General features: G+C 41.8%; 1 protein-coding gene across 8 annotated transcripts in view; it reads right to left on the reverse strand.

The window, feature by feature from the left end:
• Cnot1 (CCR4-NOT transcription complex subunit 1) overlaps positions 1-21774 on the reverse strand; it is an 83289-nt gene extending 61515 nt beyond the window's left edge. For all 8 annotated transcript variants that reach the window (XM_010617180.3, XM_010617176.3, XM_010617178.3 and 5 more), the window contains exons 1-2: positions 21668-21774; positions 4553-4828 (exon numbers count right to left, since the gene is read on the reverse strand). In XM_010617180.3, the coding sequence (XP_010615482.1) occupies positions 4553-4654 (102 nt within the window). In that variant the 5' untranslated portion in view covers positions 4655-4828; positions 21668-21774. The remainder of the gene's footprint in view (positions 1-4552; positions 4829-21667) is intronic.
• Positions 21775-22875: the final 1101 nt, after the last annotated feature.

Here is a 22875-nt window from a genome sequence, read left to right on the forward strand (position 1 = left end):
ATGTCAATCACTGTTTTCAAAGTAAAATATTACAGGTACTTCTATTTAAGAATGTTGTAAAATTCCTACTGACAAGGCAAATTCTGACCTTGTCTCATGTATAAAATGTTTTTTTCTTTTCAGGCTCATAGTTTTTTTTGTTGTTGTTGTTGTTGGTTTTTTTTTTTTTTTTTTTGTACCAGAGATCAAACTCAGGACCTTGTGCTTGCAAGGCAAGCAGTGGAACCACTCAGCTAAATTTCATACCTTCATGTATTCGTCATTAGAAAAAAAGCCAAAGAGAACAAGCTAGGCATGGTGGCATACACCTGTAATCTTAGCACTCAGGAGGGTGACAAGGGAGGATTGCTGTGAGTTCCAGGCTAAGCTGGGCTATATAGTGGGTTCAAGACCACCCTGAACTACATAGCACCAGTCTGGGGGTGGGGGTGCTGGGCTGGGGATGCAGCTCAGTGGTTCTGCTGCCTGTCTTACAAGCGCAAGGACACGAGTTCAATCCCTGGTACCCAAAAAAAAAAAAAAAAAACAAAAAAAAACAGAACAAAATTTCTAGTCAGACTAAGCCACAACAAAGCATTACACTTAAATATACCTGCCACCTTAGTGCTGTAGGAGTATACCAGTCTCCCAATTATCTAAGGATTTGCAATTAGCCTTCATTTCTCTCCAAAGGAAATCAAGAACCCTATCCCATCTGCAAAGGTACTACTGAAGACCCAAATTTTATTTTCTAAAAAATTTGCTAATCAGGCCGGGCATGGTGGCACATGCCTGTAATCCCAGCACTCAGGAGGCTGAGGCAGGAGGATCACTGTGAGTTCAAGACTAGCCTGAGCTACATAGTGAGTTCCAGGTCAGTCTCAACTACATAGTGAAACCCTGTCTCAAAAAACCAAAGGAAAAAAAATGCTAATTAAGTGAGCACAAGCTAATGGTTGTCATTAAAGTATCTGCTGATCAGTAAAAAAATGTGAAAGAGCTAAATGTTCAATAGAAGACAGTTGAAATTGTTCATACAATAAAAACACTTTAATATTTGCTTATTATAAAACTTCAGCCATCAATTGAAAACCATTTTTATAATTTGTATTTAAAACTATAATCATTTGTTCTTTCATATTCCCTCTTTCATGACATAATCATTCCTCCTTTCATTCAAGTTTTATTTGAACACATAGTAGATCTTAGGCCTAGGAGGTATAAAGACAGCCGCCCCACACCTAAGAACTTGAAGAGCAATTAAAATATAGTACTCAAGCATCCAAATCATGCAGGGCCTTGCTGTGTTAATCCAGTACACTTGCCACCAGATTCTTTCCTTGAAACAAATTCTAGTTGCCTCAGCACTCAGCTCCTCCAGTATATGAGTCAGTAACAGAATCTCAAAACCCTCAGGCATCCTTCTGGGGCAGCTCCTACTCAGTAACCTGAATAGAGAGACCTAGCCACTGGATGCCCTGTGGGACACATGTCATGTATGATCTAGAACTAATGATGGAGTCGGTCCATGTTTTGTTAGGAATGCACCCTAATTTTTCAAGACTGTCTTCCCTGCACCCCCCACCCATATATGTTGAAAAAAACTTTTAAATCCACATTCCAAGCTATCTCTTATGTGCTTCTACAGTACATAAACTGCATTTTAGGGATGGCTTAAGAATCTGAGCTTTTTAAATTGAGGGGCACAAAGACATATAAAATATTTTTAAGGTTGGGCATGGTGGCACATGCCTGTAAGCCCAGATACTTGGGGGATCTGAGGCAAGAGCACTGAAAGTTCAAGTTTAGCCTGGGCAACTTAGCAAGACCCAGTCTCAAAATATATACAAAGGGGGCTGGAGATTTAGCCTAGTGTTTCCGCTGCCTGCCTCACAAGTGCAAGGTCCCAAGTTTGATCCCTGGTAGCCAAACAACAAACAAAATATATATATATAAAAAAGGGCTGGGATGTAGCTCAGCACAAGGACCTGGTTTAATCCTTACAAGAACAAAAACTTAAGACACACCAGAGAGGCTTAAACAACAGCTGTATGAAATTCTTACGTCAGAGACTATCCACAGCAGCTTTCAAAATTTATTCTAAGGAAACAATTCAAAAGGGATCTGGGGCTACAGTACAGTGGAAAAGCACTTGCCTAGCATGTGTGTGGCCTTGGGTTTGATCCTTAGTGCATAAAACCAAAGGAAAAAAAGAAAGAAAATTCAAATAAGGGGAGGGAGGAAGAATCTATAACGGATAAGTGATAATGAATTTAGATCTCAAAAGAAGTGCATTCTAGCAGTGCTGGAGCATGCCTGCAATGCCAGCTAAGCTACATGGGGGCTGAGACAGTCGAACCACAAGTTCAAGGCCAGCCTAGGCTAAAGAGTGAGTTTGAGGTCAGCTTTAACTACATAAGACATTATCCAAGAATGAACGAGGGAGGGAAGGGAAAGGAGGGGAGGGGAGTCAGGTGTGGTGGCACATGCTTGTAACCCAGCACTTGGGAAGCTAAGGCAGGAGAATTGCTGCGAATTTGAGGTCAACCTGGACATAGTGAGTTCAAGGTAGTCTAAACTATATAGCAAGACCCTGTGTCTCAACAAACAAAAAATAAATAAAATAAAGGCTGGGAAATGATTCTCTGTTTCCTAAATATCAACTCTGGAAGGATAGTTAAGAAATTAACTGCTAGCTAGGTGTGGTGACACACACCTTGTAACAGCACTCTGGGCAGAAACATCACAAATTTGAGACCAGCCTAGGTAACTGAGCAACTCAGTGATACCCTGTCTCAAAATTTGAACACAGAGCTGAAAGTATAGTGTAATACAAAGGCTGTAGCTTCAATTTCTAGTAATGCAAAATTAAAATAAAAGCAAAAGGATAGGTAATACTGAGTATTAGGATGAAGAGAAATGGAAACTCATCCACTGTTTCTGGAAATGAAATAATGATGCCATGCTTTGGAAAAGTCTCACTGGTCTTAAAAACTTTTAATACAGGCTATAGGTTGGGGTATTATGGTAGAGCACCACCCTAGCAGTGTGAGGGCCCCAAAGGTTTTAATCCACAGAATGGCAGGCAGACAAAAAAAAATTATAGCAAAATTACCACATGAGCAATCCATTAGAAATACACTCAAGAGAACTGAAAGCAAACATCCAGAAAAATGTTACAAATAAATGTTAACAGCATAATAGCCCAAAAGTAGAGATAAATTAAATATCCAATTGAAGAACAAATAAAATGGAGAATAATGTGCATAATTATTGTTCAGCCATAAAAAATAAAATACTGTTGTTGACATGGCACACATCTCTAATCCCATACCTGGGAAGCTGAGGAAAGAATACTCCCAAGAGTTTGAGTCCAGCCTAAGCTGCACAGGGAAAGCTTATCCCAAAAGTTAAAGAAAGGGCTAGGGATTTAGCTCAGTGGTGCCGCCACCTGTCTTGCAAGCATGAAGGTCCTGAGTTCAATCTCTGGTACCAAAAATGAATCAAAAAAAAAAAAAAAAAAAAAGAGGAGCAGTATATGTCATGTGCCACAACATGGATGAACCTTAAAACGATATTATCAGACAGGTTGATGGCACATATCTGTGATCCCAGCACTACTACAGGAGGCTGATGAAACTTATTGAGACCTCCTCTCAAAACATAAAAGAGCTAAGGATACACGTAATTCAGTGAAAAGACCCTGGGTACAGTTCCCAGTACAAAAAGAAAAGGGGGGAAAAAAAACCTCCTACACATGATATAATTCCATTTATATGAAATATCCAGAATAGGCAAATCCACTGAAGCAGAATATAGATGAGTGGTCATCAGCAACTGGAGAAATGGAAGGGAGGCCCTGAACATATTCAAGCGTTTCTTTTGGGGGTAATGAAAACATTCTGGCTCTAGATAGTGGGGATAATCCCACAACTCTGACTGTAATCACTCTTAAATAAAAATTTATTAAAACAGCAGGGTTTTTTTTGAGACAAGGTCTCACCATGTATTTCAAGCTGGCCTTGAACTCACTATGGAGCCCAGGTTGGCTTCGAACTCACAGCAATCCTCCTGCCTCAGCCTCCTGAGTGCTGGGATTACAGGCAAGTGTCACCATGCCCAGCTTAAAAGGGCTTCGCGCTTGATGAAATATGGAACTTTTCTTAGAGCGAAACAAGTCAGACCATGAAATCATTTTTTCTCTCTCCCTCTCCCCCTCTCCACGCACCCCATGCGGTCTTGCTATAGACCACTGAATTCGCTTTGTAGCCCAGGCTGGCCTCACACTCTTAAATCCTCCTGCATTGGCCTCCCAATCACTCCTCCACCACTCCGAGGTCTATTTTTAATATAGAAAAATATACTATGAAAATCCTCAAAAGTTGGGATAAGATCTCATACACACACACACACACACACACACACACACACACACACACACACACACACAGAAAAGAAATTCCCTGGACAGGCAAAAATTAGTTCATGCAACATATCCACATAAAGCACTAGTTTGCTTTTCACTGCATACTCACTCATTCCTTCAATGGTGTTTTTCATATAGATTACTTACATGCTGTATTTCCTGCTGGCTGGCTCGGTAGTTTTTCTTGGTTAAATTGTCCACCAGGTAGCTGATTTGAGACAAGGCCAGCGAGAGCGAGTCAAGATTCATTGCTGGTTGGGGCGGAAGCAGGCGGCCGAGCCCGGCGCAAAATCACCATTATTCCCCTTTAGTCACCTCAGAGGCAGGTTAATGCTTTCTCTGTAATTAGGCTATATCTGGTGTCTGGATAACGTAGTCAGTTTTTCTTTACCAGGGGTCTTACACTGTACTGAAACATGGCACCTATTAAAAAAATAAAATCCACGTTATTAAGAATTTTTTAAAAATGATTAAGATGCCTCAACCATTGCTAATAAAAGATGCCACATTTCAAATTTAGACAAGGCAAATATGAAAAGGAAATATTCCCCAAAAGTTTTACTTTAACAAACTAGCCTGTAATAATTGGCATTTCTGTTTTTATGAATTTCAAAATGTAATTTCTACTCTTCAAAAATAGAGCAGAAACAATTAAAATGAGGGTCTGAAGAAAGGAATACTCACTTCACACTTCAGGGCCTCTTTCCACAACCTATTTACAAGACTCCATTTATTTATTCATTCACTTTACTCCATATGTTATTGCTTCAAACCTGATACTCTGAAATTAAAGTTGTACTGTGGAATGTATATTTTAGTTATTAGAATGGTTACTGTAATAATAAATGTCTCCAGCCAGGGATTTATCTCAGTTGTGCCACAAAGTCCTGAGGTTCAATCCCTGGTACTGAAAATAAATAAATAAACAAACAAACAAATAAATGATAAATAATGACTCCAGAAGTCAAATTCCTTCCTACATCTTTGAACTGCTCACTAGAATAATTCTGAAAGGCCCAAAGAAGCAGTAAGCTAAAATGATAGAATGCTTATCAGTTTATCTCTAACTACTTGCTAAGTCAATGAAATATTTCGTATTTTTAAAAGACAAACATATCAAACACTCCCATTTTGTCTTAATACACAAGTACCAGTAAAACACAAAAATTTTTCAATGCAAGAAACTGAACTTGTGCATGAATCCACAGCTTCATGTTCAGAAATCTGCTTATTTAAAATCCATTATAATCAGAACTTGCCGTGTATGACAAGTCCTTTATTGGACATTTAATCCTTTAACAGTTTATAAATATAGGAGGCAATTGCTTCTCAGCCTTTTGGCTAAGATCAAATATAGTAACAATATAGAAAAATGGCACTGATTTATAAAGCAAAGATTCTATAAATTCTATCCCTCCACAATCACCTAAAAGAAACCAAAAACCAGAGCAGGAAGAGGGTAAGAAACTTTTGTTCACTTTATAGCAATTGCGTGAGAAATTAAACTGTACTAATATCCATTAGTTGTGACTGAAGTTGCCTTCTACAATCTTAGGGCAAGTACTTTCTTCATTTTATAGTGATAGCATATTTTAAGTATCTTACTAGTAAAATTCTAAATTAAAGAAAAACACATAATGAACAGGGTATGGGCAAACAGGACATACTAGATCTAACAGTAGTATAAACTGGTACAAACTTCGCTGAAACTCATATTGGCAATAATATAGTATGTCACATCAACCTTGAACCTGTTAATTCCATTGTTAACACAGTATTCCCCAGATACTGTCCCAAGAACTCAAATGGAAACTAAGATTTTTCACTAATGTATTGTTTTTCTTTTCCCACACATGGTGCTGGAGTTAAAAAAAAAAAACCAGAGCCTCAAGCTGGGGATGTGGCTCAGTGGTAAAGTACTTGCCTAGAACAGATGAGAACCTGGGTTCGATCCCCAACAATGGCGAAAAAACAAAAATATGAAAAGCCCCAAGAACGCTAGACCAAATGCTCTACTACTGAGCTATATAATTCCAGCCCCTGATGTATTCTTTACCACAGCAAAAAGAAAAACCTGAGGGGAAAAAAATAAAAAGTAACTATTCAAGTAAGTTATATAGTATAGCTACAAAAGGCACCTGTTAAAAAGAGCGAAGGTGCCAGGCCTGCTGGCATAAGTCTATTATCCCAGCATTCAAGACACTAAGGCAGGAATATCACGAGTTCCAGCTCAGGTGGGACTACATAGCAAGTTCAAGGACAGCTACAGATGCATAGAGAGAACCTGAATCAGGGAAGCAAAAAAAGTAAAACCTCAGGAAAGATACCCATTAAGCATTTTTTAAAAAGACATGAAATCTTAGCATGGTGGGCAAATCTTAGTATAGGTGGGAAGCACTTCATTTTCACCTACTTTAGCTTGTAAATTTGTTTTAAATTAGTATACATATTGTTTTCTACCATTAACATGGAGGGAGCAGTACTGGGAATCAGACCTAAAGGTGCCCTACCAATGGAGCTACATCCCCAGGCCTTTATTTTTATTGAGGTCTCAATAAATTGCTCAGGCTGGCCTCTAACTTGTGATCCTCCTGCCTTGGCCTCCTCGGTAACTGGGATTATACATGTGTGTCACCATTCTCAGCCACCTTTGCTTCTTAAAAGTCTACAAAGGAAAGGGAAAGATTCCCACAGAGAAGTAGGGTCTAACGGGAGCATGGCGGTGCATACCTAAAATCCTGGCACTCTGGGAGGCTGAGTTAGGATTGAAATTTTGAGCCAATCCTGAACAATTTAGTGAGACCCTATGTCAAAAAAGAAAAAAAGAAAGAAGGAAGGAAAAAAAAAAAAAAGAAAGGCAGGCCTGGGATGTAGCTCAGTGGCACCATGCCTGCCTGGCAAGCAGTTTGATTCCTGGTACCAAAAATAAACTAAAAAAGACCCAAGGCCCTGAGTTCAGTCTCAAGATCCCTGATACCACACACAAAACCTGAAGTACATAGCCAGAACCTTTCTCAATTTCCCCTCCAAAGAATGCCTTTATTTACATTCAAAAAATGTCCATTTTTAGTGTCAAGTAAAAAAACATACAGCATTTTAGATTCTGTGAGTTCTGTTCAGTCAAAATGACGCTCAAAACACTTTTAATATGAATAGTACTATTTCACAGAATATTACAAACCTGAGGCTAGGAATGTGGTTCTGTGGTACAATACGTGCATAATATACATACGAAAGGCCCAGGGTTAATCACCACCTCTGCCAAAAAAAAAAAAAACCCAACCATACACATACCCTCCTTCCAGAGAGAACAGAATAGCTTTACTACAAATGGGCTATTTGGATAAGCCTATTATACTTTTTGTATGGTATAGCACGATTTAAGCAAATTAGTGTTGAATGAATGACTTTCCAAGAAACTCAACTTCTCAGTATGGCAGAGATTTTAATACTTCAACATCACTTATCTTCTCATAAGAAAACCCCATGAAAGCCAAGCATGGTAGCACATGCCTGTATTCCCAGCACTCTGGGAGGCTGAAGCAAGAGGATCAAGTTCAAACCCAGCCTGAGAAATAAAATATAAAATGGGCTGGGGCTACAGCTGGGCAAGGTGGCACACACCTGTAATCCTAGCACATGGGAGGCTGAGGTAGGTGGATCACTGCAAGTTCGAGACCAGCCTGAATGCTACATAGTGAAACCCTGTCTCAAAAAACTCCCAAGGGGGCGGGGATTTGGCTCAGTGGTTCCGCTGCTGCCTTACAAGCACAAGGGCCGGAGTTCAATCCCCAGTACCACACACACACACACACACACACACACACACACACACACACACACAACTCCTAAAGGAAGCTTTTGTATGTAGGGAGAGGAAGGGGTTGGGGGATAGAATTTAAAAAAAAGAAACAAAAAACAAAAAACTCCCAAAGGGTTAAGGATGCAGCCCAATGGAAAGCCCTGGGTTCAATTCCCATACCACCGCAATAAATGCATGCCATCATCTGTCACCTGTACTACTCTGCTAACCTTTTATTTTGGGGAAAGGGTGCACTACGGAGGACTGAACCCAGATCCTTTGCACTGAACTCCACCCCTTCCCTTTATTTTTGTTTCGTGACAGGGTCTTGCTAAGTCTCAGAGTTGCCCAGTGTGGCTTCAACTTGGTATCCTTCTGTCTCAGACTCCAGAATGCTGAGATTACAGGAACGCACCACCACCACACCCAGCCTCTCTGGTTCAACTCTTGCTCTCTGTAGTTCATTTCTCAACACAACAAGAAGAAAAAGTATTTCCCAAATACAGAAAGTTCAAGACAAATCACCCTATCTTCAAAATCTTTCAGATTTTTTTTTCCTCATTGAGTTTAATGGTACATTTTAGGTATACAGTATAGTTACATTCATCATTGGGATCTTGTACCTTTACATGACAGGTCTTGGTTCTCATTTTTTCCCCTTACCCCTGGCCTCCTTTTACCACCCTTCCCTATTTACAAATACTTTATTTCCATTTTTTCATTCTCATATTTTTTTCTTTTCCCTTATTTCCTTTCCCCTACACCTTTAGCGCTTTTCTTTCTATTTCACATTGTCAATTATACCATTAGGATCTTATGTACAATTATAGTTTTTCACACCAGAGAAACTATTCAGTATTTACACTTGTCTTATTTCACTTAAGAGTATATCCTCCATATGCATTCATTTTCCTATGCATGGCTCTAATTTCTCATTCTTTATGGCAGGGTAGTATTCCATTTTATAGAAAAACCACATCTTTATCCAGTCTCCAAATGATGAGCAAATGGGCTTTTTCCAAGTTTTAGCTATTACAAACTGTGCTGCTATAAACATGGGTGTGCATGTATCACCGTGATATGATTCTTTTAATTCTCTTTGGAGTTTTGACCCAGCAAAGGGATGGCTGGGTCAAATGGAAGCTCTAATCCTAGTTCTTTGAGGTATCTCCATATTGATTTCCTTCTGAACACAGAGTGGAAGCCTGAGCCCCCTTACAATGACTTGAAAGGGTTTCACAGGATCCAACCACTGGTACTTTTTCTGACTCCCTCTCTTACTCTTCTCTCAGTTCTCTCTAACCACAGTGGCCTCCTTACTGTTTCTCACAATCAATCACTCCCACCTTACGACCTCTACATCAGCCTCCAATGCTCTTCTAGACACCACTGGACCACTCCAGGCAGACTCAATGTCTCCCCTAGGAAGATCACTCTGAATATCCTATGCAAAACTGTAATGCCAAGAACCAGGGATTTAGCTAAGTGGTGCCACCACCTGTCTCGCAAGTACAAGGTCCCAAGTTCAATTCCTGGTACCAAAAAATAAATTAAAAAAGATTATGTGTAATACTTTTACCAAACATTTTCAAGTACAAAGTGTAAGTGAAAACTTAAAAAGTTTTCTCTAACCTGGAGCTGGTAAGTATAGGTCACTGGTAGAAAACTCATCTTGTGCTAAGTGTGGATGTTCAAGCTTGTAATCCCAACTACAATACTAGAGGCAAAAGGATAGCAAATTCAAGGCCAGCCTGGGAAAAATTTAGCAAAATCCTGTCTCAAAATAAGAAAGGGTGGGGCCAGGGATTTAGCTCAGTGGTTTTGCCGCCTGCCTTGCAAGTGCAAGGGCCCCAAGTTTGATCCCCGATGCACCCCCCACCAAAAAAAAAAGACAGGGTCACAGATGTAGTTCAGTACTTCCTGGGTTTAATCTCAAAGTACTACAAACTTTTCAAAGGGGAGGGAGCCAAATGTGGTGACACATGCCTATAATTCCAGCACTCTCAGAAGCCAAGTCAGGAGGATCCCAAATTTGAGGCCAGCTTGGACAATTTAGCAAGACCCTGTCTAAAAATTTTAAAATTTTAGGGCTGGGGATGTAGCTCACCGGCACCATGCCTGCCTGGCAACCACAAGGTTCCAAGTTCAATCTCCGGTACAGGAAAAAAAAAAAAAAATCAAAATTAAAAAATTTTTAAAAAGGGATAGGGAGGCCGGGTGAAGTGGCACACACCTGTAATCCCAGCACTCAGAGGACGCCGAGGCAGGAGGATCACTGTGAGTTCGAGACCAGCCTGGGCTAAACAGTGAGTTCCAGGTTAGTCTCAACTACATAGCGAGACCCTGCTCAAAACAACAACAACAACAAAAAGGGATAGGGATATAACTCAGAACCAAGGCCTGGGGGGGTTTGATCCCAGGGACCAAAACTCGTTTTTTTCACTCTACAAAAGTATGCACCATGCATGGTAAGCATACACCTGTAATCCAAAGGGAAAAAAAAAGGTATGAAAATTCGCCAGATACAACAACCGCATGAGCAACAACAAGATGATTTTTAATGTATCAGCCTCAAAAGTATATATCAAGTCCCCTCCAATTAACCTCTAGCCTCATAATGTATATATGGTTGGCTCACAGTATCTATTTATAGGTTATGTTTATTCTAAATGCTATAATGCAAAATTCTAAAGTTACTTTCCCACATGTTCTCCACTAAAATGTTTATATATTAAACTATCTTAAAATCACTAGGTGGGTGTGGTGGCATATACTTGTAATCCCAGCATTTGGGAGCTTGAGGCAGGATAGCCATATGTTTGAAGCTAGCCTGGGCTACAGAGTAAGGTCAAGACCAGCTTGGACTACACACACCTTGTCTCAAGGTGAGACTGAGATCCCAAGATAGTCATTAAATGAGATTTGTGACACAGGACCAATCTATTTGCAAATGCAATGTCAATTTCTGACATTCACCTAACTACAACAGGAGCTCAGATTTCTTTAGTGCTGAACTTGAAGACCAGTTTTTAAAGAACACTCCAAAAATGGCTAGAGGACTTCTTTCTTCATTAAAAACATACTTGTGTATCCTTCCAAAACCCCACAGTATTTGCTGTGATCATGACTCTAGAATTGTAACAGTGGAAACAAGCACATCTGTAAGGAAATAAAGAAGTTAACAGCCACAGTCCTGCAACAAAAATGCTAAATTTTTCCAAAAAGCTAAGTCTACTGAACTTTTTTCCCAGCACTTCTCAACTTAACACTATATAGCGCAAATGAAAGGCACGGACAGTGGACAGCAATATACTGCAAATTAGGCCAGGCATGGTGGCACATGCCTACAGTCCCAGCACTCAGGAGGCTGAGGCAGGAGGATCACTTGAGTTCGAGACCAGCATGGGCTACATAGTTCCAGGTCAGTCTCAACTACATAGTGAGACCCTGTCTCAAAAAACCAAAACAAAACCAATACTGCAAATTAACTCTTACTAAACAGTGAGACTTTTAAACTACATAAAGACATGGCTTTTTACACGGGGCTAGGGATGTAGCTGTGTTTGAGTGCTTGCCCAGGATCTCACCAGTGGACTGAAACTAGGGGTGTTCTACCACTGAACATCATCATCAGCCTGGCTTTGTCTTATTTGTATTCATTTACGAATGAATGAATGAATGAATGGAGAGAGACAGGGTCTTGCTATATAGGTCTTGTTGTGTGCTTCGGGCTTGCCTTGAATGCACTGTGTCCCAGGCTAGCTTCAAACTCAAGTCATCATCCTACCTCCTGTCTTGAGTGTTGGAATTATTATTTTTTTCTTTTTTTGTAGCCCATGCTGACCTTAAATTCTTGAACCCCTCCTGATTCAGTTTCCCAAATTGGGATTACAGACGTGTCACATGCCCAAATAGGATTTCTTTTTAATGGAATTTTAGGTGAAAGCCCCACTGTAACCACTTGTCTTAGTTACTTTCTAACTGGTGGGATATAATACCCAATACCCACAAGTTAAAGGAGAAAAGGTTCATATTGTCTCAGTTTGTACAGGTTTCAATCCATAGTTGGTTGACTCTATGGCAGGGCAGAGTGGCAGAGAAGAAACACTCCACAGCAGGGCTAGCAGCCTCCCTTTCCACTACAATGTATTAGTTGGTGCCACCCATACCCACAATGGGCCTTCCTATTATCCATACCCAAAACCATGCTAAACCAATCAGTGAACTAATCTAGTTATTACATGCCAATAATTCAACTATCACATACTCTGGTTAAAAAGTGAATTCCATTGCATGTTTTGTCATTCTGCAGTATATAACAGATACTTATGGCAAAAGCACACTAAGTGGCTGCTTTTCCATGTTGGGGGAAACTTTTGTGGTGTGAAAATAAATAATCTTTATACCACTGGATTTTTCAGTGAGTCCTAATATTAGGAAAACTATGGTCAAATACATACATACATAGCATAGTTCAGTGGTCCAGCGCCCGATTCTGGGTTCAATTCACAGTACTACAAAAAGGGTGGGGGATTTGGAGTGTGGCTCAGTAATAGAACATGTGCTAAGCATACATGAGGGCCTGGGTTCAATCTCCAGCAGCAAATAAAGAAATAAAAATCAATCATTGGGGCCAGGGATTTAACACAATGGTTCTGCAGCCTGAGTCCGGTACAAAAAAAAAAAAAAAAAAATCAAGCTTCAACTAGATCAGTTTTCCCAAGTAGATAGGACTTTTAATCAGCAGGAGGTCAAACAAAGATAAGGATCTTCTATACTCTCAAAGTAGTTCTTAGGTTGCAAAGGGCAGCCCAAACCATGTGAGCTGCTGCTAACAACTAGTTTGGTGAAAACCAGGAGGCATCCACTAGAACATGCACTGTCACCTCCACATGTGCTGTACACTAGCATCTGGCAGAGAAGCAACCATCTGCAGAGGAGCAGCTATACAAAATGTATTTACCACATGCCATGCAGTATGACCAGATAAGACCAAGATGTGCTTGTCCAGAATTATGACAATATGTTTAGGTTGGGTTGTGAGATCCTAACAGAACAAACTGAGAAAGAACTGTCTTCTTCATTTTAGGGGCACATCCAAGATAGCTGCAATGTACAACAATGCTGCAATCCATACAAATTCAGCAAATTCAAACTTTCTTATTAGTATTTTAAGAGTTGGGCTAAAAAGACAATGATGTTTTAAAAAGTAAGTACTACATAGTGTCAACAGAAACTAGCAAGGGCCAGGCATGGTGTCACATGACCATAACTGCCAGCACTCAGGAAGGCTGGTGAAGCAGGTTAAATCCCAAATTTGAGCCCAGCCTGGGCGATTTAGCAATTTAGTGAGAGCCTCTCTCAAAACAGGCTAGAGCTGGAGCTCAGTGTGAAGGCTCTGGGTTCAATCTCCAGTACTGCGAGGGGAAAAAATGAGACTGTTTCAGTCATACACACACACACACACACACACACACACACTTTATTTGGGGGGGGGGGTTACCCGGGAATCGAACTCAGGTCCTTGCGCTTGTAAGACAGGCAGTGGCACCAGGGAGCTAAATCCCTAGCCCTATACCACTTTACTTTAAACAAACTATTTTCTCAATGTAATAGAACTTTAGCAACAGTTAATAGCCTTGCATGAATACGTTCAATACTTTGTAAAAATCCAATTCAATCTGAGCATGGAGGCCCTCAAGAGACTGAGGCAGAGTTTGAGACCAGCCTCAGCTACAAAGCATAAGTTCAAGGCCAGCCTGAACTGCGTAGCAAGTTCCTGCCTCAAATAACAAAACACAGGGCAGGGATTAAGCTCAGTGGTGCTGCTGCCTACCTCACAAGAGCAAGGCCCTGAGTTCGATCCCCAGTACAAAAAAAAAAAAAAAAAAAAAAAAAAAGAGCAAATTATATTTAAAACCTGAGATAAAATAGAAACAGCAAATAAATATATGAAAAAATGTTAAACATCACTGGTCACTGGATAGGTGCAAATTAAAACTCTGAGATTCCATCTCACTCAAGAAATCAACCAGGGGGGTTGAGGCAGGGAATGGGATAAAATAAAAATAAGTGTTTAAAAAAGTATTTGTTGAAAAAATTTTTTTAAAAAATCAAACAGTAACAGATGTTGGAGGGACTGTGGCAGGGGGACTTTTCCACTATTGGTGGGAGTATGGAGATTCCTCAAAAGACTAAATAAAACTGGAAGTTTGACTTAGCTATTCTCTTTCTTGGCATCTTCCCACAGCAATATATGCACATCCATGTTAACAGTAGTAGTTTGTAATAGCTAAATTTTGAAAAAGCCCAAATGCCCATCAACTGACAACTGAATAAAGATGTGGATTTTTTTTTACACAAGAGTACTACTCTGCCATAAAGAAGGATGAGCTTAAACAGGGCGTGGTGGTGCACACCTATAGTTCGAAACCAGCATGGGCTACACTGAGTTCCAGGTCAGTCTGTCTCAAAAAGTCAAAAAAATAAAAAGAATGCGCTTGAGCCATTTATAGCTAAATGGATGCACCTTGAGACTATACTCGTATGCAAAATAAATCAGAAACACATGTTTAAATACTTCATTGTTTCTCTGGTGTGAGAAACCAAAAGTGAAATAAGGACTAATGTATAATGAATGTTGGGAAATGGGAATAAAATATTCAAATGGAAAGGGGAACAAAAGAGGGAGAAGGAGAAAGAAAGGAAGGGACAAGAAAAAAAAGTGAAAAACAGAAGGAAAAAAATGGAATCAAAGTGTTTACATGTGGGGGAAGGGGCTAAGACAAGGGGGAAGGAGGGAAAGGCAGGAGGTATAGTGTAGAGATGCAAATTCCCTACGATGAATGTTATTATTCTGTATATCTAAAATATACCAATAAGGGCCGGGGATTTAGCTCAGCGGTTTGGTGGCCTGCCTCGCAAGTGCAAGGAGCCGAGTTCAATCCCCAGTACCAAAACAAATAAATAAAATATACCAATAAAATGTTTAGCTTTTTTTTTTTTAATTACAAAAGGGGAGGGAGAAAGGGATGAAAAAATTTAAGTGTACCTGTACCAAATACCTATGATGAATGTAATCGTTAAGTACTATAAATACATACTTATAAAACTAAAACAAAAAGTAGAAGCTATTAAAGTATGTAGTATGAAGTATGTAATAAATCCAAAACTATTAAAAGGTCATAGTGGCTAGGGATGCTTACCATATACAAGGCCCTGGGTTCCAACTCCAGCACTACAAAAAGATGTATAGATACATAGTACATTTCTGTTTGGGCTGGAATAAAGACAAAGTCTTGGCAAAGATGATGACATTTCAGCTAAAACCTCCATTTCAAAACTGAATCTTCCCACACACACAAAAAAACTGATCTTCAATTTTGCTGTGAACCTAAAACTTCTCCAGAAAATAAAGCTAATTTTTTAATTGTAAGATAAAAACCCAAAGTGACAAACTTCAAAACTACATAAAAAGGAAAATGATGAGCTTTTAATATAAAGCTTAAGGGGGCCAGGGATTTAGCTCAGTGGTTCTGCTGCCTGCCTCACAAGCGCAAGATGCTGAGTCCAATCCCTGATACCCAAATAGTAAAATTAAAATTAAAAATAAACTTTAAGAATATTTGGATGATATTTTTCAAAGTACGTTTCTGTCCTACCTTGTATTTCAAATAACTAGCCCAACATCACCAAAGTCTCCTGCAGTTTAACACTGCATTCAGCATTTTAGAAACTTCATTCTAACAACTATAACAAAATTAAGGGCCGGGTGTGGTGGTGCACGCCTGCAATCCCAGCACTCGGGAAGCTGAGGCAGGAGGATCGCTGTGAGTTCAAGATCAGCCTGCTACATAGTGAGTTCCAGGTCAGTCTCAACTACATAGTGAGACCCTGTCTCAAAAACACAAAAACAAACAAACAAAAAAACACAAACAAAATTAACCAAGACATATACCTGGAGATTAACACTGAGCTTTCCAAAATTAAAGGCTGCAAAGTATTTCTTAAATTTACACTGCTCTACACCCTCAAAAGCTCCATTTCTTTCAACTCTAAACACAAGGTTTCAGGTTCCGTCTATACCTGTAATTACTGCCTTCTCAAACAATGTTTTTCAATGACTAATTTGCTTTATTTGCTTTGCAGCATTCTTGCAAATTTGTAAGTAAAATTACATTTAAGAAACTATGCACAGGGTATAAAAGTTTTAGTTTTTTATTTGTGAGGGTGTTAGTATGTAGTTCAGGCTGGCCTTGAACTCACTGTTACCCCAGCTGGCCTCTACCTCTTGGGGATCCTCATGCCTTTGCCTCCCAAATGCTGGGATCACAGGCATGAAGCACCAAGCCAACTAGAGTTTTAGCCCATTTTAACTCTGAAAGTAATTTTTAGGGCCAGGGATTTAGCTTAGAGGTTTTGCCATCCACTTCCAAGCCCAAAGTCCTGAGTATCAAATGATGATGATGATGATGATGATGATGTGATGATGATGATGATTTTCAGCCAAGTGTGGTGGTGCATGCCTACACTAGCACTCAAGAGGCTGAGGCAGGAGGACTGCTGCAAGTTCGAGGCCAGCCTAAAGCTACATAGTCAGTTCCAGACCAGTCTGAGCTACAAAGTGAGACCCTGTCTCAAAAAAAAGCCCCAAAACAACAGGCCAGGGATTTAGCTCAGTGGTTCTACAGCCTGCCTTGCAAGTCCAAGGTCCCGAGTTCAATCCCAGCACAAAACATCTAAACCAAAACAAAAAATATACAGCATTTTAGCCAGGAATAATGGTGCATGCCTGTAATTCCAGCTATGTATTCCAGCTATGTGGGAGACTCATGCATAAGAATCCCAAATTCAAGGCCAGCAATTTAGAACTTGTCTCAGAATTTTAAAAGGGCTGGGAAAAGGCAGACCTTCAATACATGGGATGGTAGCACAAACATCTAATCCCAGGACTTTACTATGCAGTTGAGACTGACCTGGAACTCACTAAGTAGCCCAGGCTGGTCTCGAACTCACAGTTGCAGTTGAGACTGACCTGGAACTCACTAAGTAGCCCAGGCTGGTCTCGAACTCACAGCGATCCTCCTGCTTGAGCCTCCCAAGTGGTAGAATTACAGACGTGCACCACCATGCCCAGCTATCCCAGCACTTTAAAACGAGAAGATAGCCTGGCTGGGCTACACTGTGAGACCCTGTTTTATAGGGCTGGGGAACGAAGCTCAGTAGAGAGCACCCTGGATTGGATCTCTAGTTACCTCACAAAAAAATAAACAACATTTCAAAATGGCCAACCTGCCCTTTTCTTCTTTCTTCCCCTCCCCCTCCCTCTCTCAGTACTAGGGATTGAACCAGAACTTTTACATTGACCTACATTCCCAGACCTTTTCTATATTTGATTTCAAAATAGAGTCTCACTAAATCACTAAATTGTCCAGGCTGGGCTTTGAAGCAGTGGGATTACAGGTACATCACACCTGGCTCCAACGACTATCCAATTCAAGAGGCACAACATTTTACAATTACAATCTTAGGGCTGGGATTACAGTTCAGTGGTAGAGCCCATGCTTTATCATGTGCAAGTCCTAGATTTGACCCCTAGCATGCCCTAAAATAATTAATCTTAAAAGAACAGTTCAGTCAGAATTACTGAGTACATACTCCTTTCCACAGTACTGAGTAGTACAAAAGACCTGGCCTGGTGTGGTGGTATACGCCTGAAATCCCAGCACTTGGGAGGCTGAGGCAGGAGGATCATGAGTTCAAGACCAACCTGGACTACAAAGTGAGAACCTGCATAAAAAAAAAAAAAAATTAAAAATTAGCAGGGCATGGTGCGCATGCCTGTAATCTCAGCATTTGGGAGACTTAGGCAGGAGATCGCTGCGAGTTCAAGACCAGCCTGGGATACAGTAAGTTCCAGGTCAGTCTCAACTACATAATGAGGCCTTGTCTCAAACCCCCCCAAATTAAACCCTGGTGTGGTAGCCCACACTTGTAATCTCAGTACTCTGGGAGGCTGAGGCAAGAGGATATAAAGTTCAAGGCCAGCCTGGACAATTTACCAGAGATGCTGTCTCAAAATAAGGCTGGGGACCTAGTCCACTGCAAAGACCCTGGGTTCAACCCCGTTACCACAAAAACAGTAACAATAAAATTTAAAAATTCTGCCAGGCATGGTGGCGTACCCCTATAATCCCAGAACTCTGGAAGCTGAGGCAAGAGGATTACTATGACTTTCAGGCCAGCCTGGAATACATAGTGAGACTTTATCTCAAAAAAGAAAAACAAACAAAAAAAAACCCTAAAAAATTTAAAAGGACTATCAAGATTTGTTAGCTTATAAAATGAAATAATCGAGCTTATGAATTTAGGTGACCACAAAGACATCTCTTACAAGTATGTCAGGATATAACCAAAAACTTTTTTAAAATTTATTTATTTAATTGAGGTCCTTGTGATTGAATGCAGTACCCTGGTACTGAGCAATATTCACAGCCCTTTTTCTAATTTTGAGACACTAAATTCTCTGTGGTGAGTTCAAATCTGAGATCCTCTGGTAAGTGACAGTGCAGACCTGTAATCCCAGCAATCAGAAGGCAGAGGCAGGAGGATTGCCAAGAGCTGGAGGCCAGCCTGGACTGCATAGTGAGCTCAAGGCCAGGCTGAACTACATAATGAGACTGTCTCACAAAAGTAGAAAAGGAAAACAAAACAAAAACCCTGCGATCTTCCTGCCTCAGTTTGGACCAAAAATGTACTTGCCAAAATTAGCATGAAGGAATTTGAGATTAGGCTTTACATGTTTTGAAGATAGCAGGTATTTACTGTCTTCACATTCAAACAGTTTTTGATTTTTTTTTTCTTTGTACTGGGGATCGAACTTGGGTCCTCCCACTTGTGAGGCAGGCTATGGCGGCACCACTGAGCTAAACCCCCAGTCCCAGCTTTTGATTTTTTAAAGACTCAGTGCAAAATCAAGGTGAATGTCTCAGTAGTTAGCTTGACAAGATGCGTTTAAATAAAGATCTCAAGATTTAAGACACTAGTAGAAATTCAGATACTAGCAAAGAAAACTAGCCGTGGTGACACACTCAGATAAATTAGGTCCCAAAAAGATCACTTCATGTCATAAACTCTTCTAAAAACTTCTAAGGTTATATTTTTAGGTTTAAAAAAGACAGTGCTTTAGCTACTGATGTTCAGTTGTTTGTGCCTCAATTCTTTACGTTTCCACTAAAAGTACCAAGTTTCAAACTAATTTCAAAATGCTACCACTTCAAGCGGAGAAACAGCCAGGTACCTAATTCCTGATGTATCCTCAAACTATTTTCTCCTTCGACAAGTTAACAACTTGTAGTGCCCTGAAATGATTAAACTGTTACCATTTATCTCATAAATTATTCAATACTGTTCTGCCAGTCTTTGAAAGGGTAGAAACACCAATCTGGACCATGGATCCAAGCATTAAATCAGGTTACTGCAAAAATAAATTTGTTCTTAATCTGTTTGACCTATCTACTTCACAATGTTTCACACTTGCCCTCTCCCATTTTCCCATTCATATATCCCTACTCTTTCAAACAAGTTGTCATAAATGCTCAGGATTTACTCAAAAAGTACAACTATTTATTTAATTATTGACTTTTTAAAAAATCCTCATGTAAGCCAGGTGTGGTAGTGCATGCCTATAATCCCAGCACACTGGGAGGCTGAGGTGGGAGATGCACAAACTAGAGCCCAACCTGGGCAATTTAGCACCTTCGTGAGCCACTAGTGGGGGGAGGTGTAGTCATACAGTACCGAACTGTAGAAAAACAGAGACACTGTTATTCAATTTTCAGAAAACACTCCTACTAGAGTCCTAAAAAATGTGACATTTGAGTCAGGTAAAATGACACAAACCTGTAATTCCAACAATTGGGAAGCTAGGACAGCAAGATCATAAATTGGAAACTACTCTAGATTACAAGGCCAATCCAAAACCATCCTGATAACCAAAACCCATCTCCAAAAATAGCATAGGCATGTAATCCCACTACTTGGGAGGCTGAGGCAGGAGGACTGCCTCAGGTTCGAGGCCAGCCTCAACTACATAATAAGTTCAAGGCCGATCTAGTTAAACTACACTGAAAGACTCCCTCAAAAAAAACCACAAAGTAAACAAGAATTAAAAATAAATACAATGCTGGGGATTTAGCTGAGTGGTGCCCTGCCTGCCTCACAAGCACAAGGTCCCTAGTACCAACAACAACAAAAATAAACAAATACAATACAATAAAAGGAATTAGGCCCTAGTTTCAATCCCTAGTACCAAGGGAGAGGCAAAAAAGAAAGAAAGAAAGAATTGTGACATTTGGAGAGGAGAGTGCAGCCTGCGAGGATGCTTGAGGTTGTGGGTTCAGATCCCGAGAACCGCAAAAAAGAAAAATAAAGTGGCATTTGAGTGACTTCAAGGAGAAAGTTTACTTCTCACAAAGTTTAAGCACAACACCTTCAAACCACAGAAATCGCTTTTTTTTTTTTTTTTTTTTAAGGGACAATGCCTATTCCTCGTGGGGGTAACATCTTGTGAGCACAGGTGGGTGATCGCTGCAGAGCGGGTGGTATTGCAAAATCAAGAGATTCTTGAGTTTGGCCTGAAGCAACCTCTACAAAACCGGCAGCAAACTGCTCAGCAGCCTTGGGGCCTGCAAGTGTCCAGCTCGCCGGAGGGGGCATTTCCCCTGGGTGAGCAGAACCACCGCAACTGCACAGACAGGGCTCAGGGGGTAGGGGCCGGCTGTGCAGAATGCGTGAGCGCCGGTGCGCGCGAGTGGAACAAAAACCTGTGGCAAGAAGTAATAAGGAAGTGCTCGCGCGCGCCCCTCCCACCGGCGGACACCCGAAACATCGGGGCTGACACCGCGCCGGGGGCGCACGAGGGGGCAGAGGGCAGTTCCGGGACCCGGAAAAGAACCGAGAGCCTGCAACAGCTCCGAACGCGGTCCCCTCGTCTCTCTGAGAGCTCAGCCCGAGCCCAGCCCTGCGCTCCGGAGCCTTAGCGCCGGCCGCTTTCCTTCAGGACCGCGAAGGCTCCGCGAGTCACGCAGAGGAGAGTCCGCTCTCTCCCGCCTCCCCCGTCCCGGCCGGCCCTCGCTCCCCGGAGCTCCAGGAAACACTTCCAGTGGCCCCAGGGCCAACCCCGATCCTTCTTCCACCGCAGAGCTCAGCCCGAGCCCAGCCCTGCGCTCCGGAGCCTTAGCGCCGGCCGCTTTCCTTCAGGACCGCGAAGGCTCCGCGAGTCACGCAGAGGAGAGTCCGCTCTCTCCCGCCTCCCCCGTCCCGGCCGGCCCTCGCTCCCCGGAGCTCCAGGAAACACTTCCAGTGGCCCCAGGGCCAACCCCGATCCTTCTTCCACCGCACTCGCTCCCTCAGGCTGACACCGTTCGCTTACGACAGTCTCTGACCCCAGCCCACCTCACCTCAAGCGGTTTCGGCGGGGCTGGACACAGGAATCTCCCAGGTCCCGGACTCCGGCTCTCCTCAACCCCCCTCTTCGGTTAACTCCGCTTGTTTCTCTACAAAATGGCGCCGGAGGTCGCGCGCTCACGTCGCGGCCTTTCCCCTCCCCTTTCCCATTTCATCATTCGCTGCCCGCCGGAGGAGGGATGGGCTCAACACTGGCCAATGACCGCAGTCGGCCTGTGGCTCCTGCCCAATCACCGACAGGCGCCCGCGGATTTAAACCAATCACATACTATCACTCGCAGATGTCGAGGTAGAAACCAAACTCCTGCTAGCAACTACCAATCCAGACACTTACTTCGCGGGCTTCGGCCAATTGCCTCTCACCAGTCCCTAGGGACTGGAGTACGCGCCCTCGCGCCTGCGCTCCCGAGTAGGGCCAATGGGGAGCCGCCAATAACTTCGATTTGGGGCTCCACTGACTTTCCACCTGCTTCCAGCCTTCGACCAATGAGGGCCTGACATTGCCTCCGAGAAACAATACGAAGGGTTCCCCCAACGCCACCCTTGCGCGGGAACTACTTAGAGCGTGAAGCGACCTCCTACTTTTCTTCCTTTTTTGAAATATCACGGCCTGACAGACTACGGATTCCCAGTGGAAAAGTTCCCCTCCCAATGTGACCCTCTAGAAGGGAAAGCAAGTCAGGAGCGCTGTAAAACTGGGGCTCTCTGCATCGTGAGATATGTAGTCGCGCGCCCCGCCCCATTCCTGTCGCAAGTGTAAGGCGTTATCTGTCCGTCACTGGCAGCGTCCCAGTTGAGCAATGCATGCTGGGGAATGTAGTCTCCAAGTTCCCATCTGGTTTTGGTTTGCTTTCCTTGATTCAAGGGAAATTTCTCTCTGAAGTTTTGCCTATGCAAGTAGGGATGTGCTTCGCGTGCTCGCTCACACCTTAAATTCCAGCTGCTCAGGATCCCGAGTCAGGAGGAGCACAAGTTCGAGGCCAGCCTGGGCAGTTTAATGATACCTATAAAATTAAAAAGGGCAGTGGAGAAACCATTTTTTATTGCTACATGCATTCGCAGCAAGTACTTATTAAACAGTTTGTGGTTCACTTAAAAAAGTGGGGGCAGGAGATGTAACTTCCTTCCTCAGGGTCGAAAAAAACCCAAACACCCAAAAAAAGAATTAATAGTCTTCTTGTAGAGAGGTAAAAACACAAGT

The sequence above is a fragment of the Fukomys damarensis genome, unplaced genomic scaffold (assembly GCF_012274545.1).
Source record: "Fukomys damarensis isolate Sample0158 unplaced genomic scaffold, DMR_v1.0_HiC HiC_scaffold_32, whole genome shotgun sequence".
Lineage (NCBI taxonomy): Eukaryota > Metazoa > Chordata > Mammalia > Rodentia > Bathyergidae > Fukomys > Fukomys damarensis.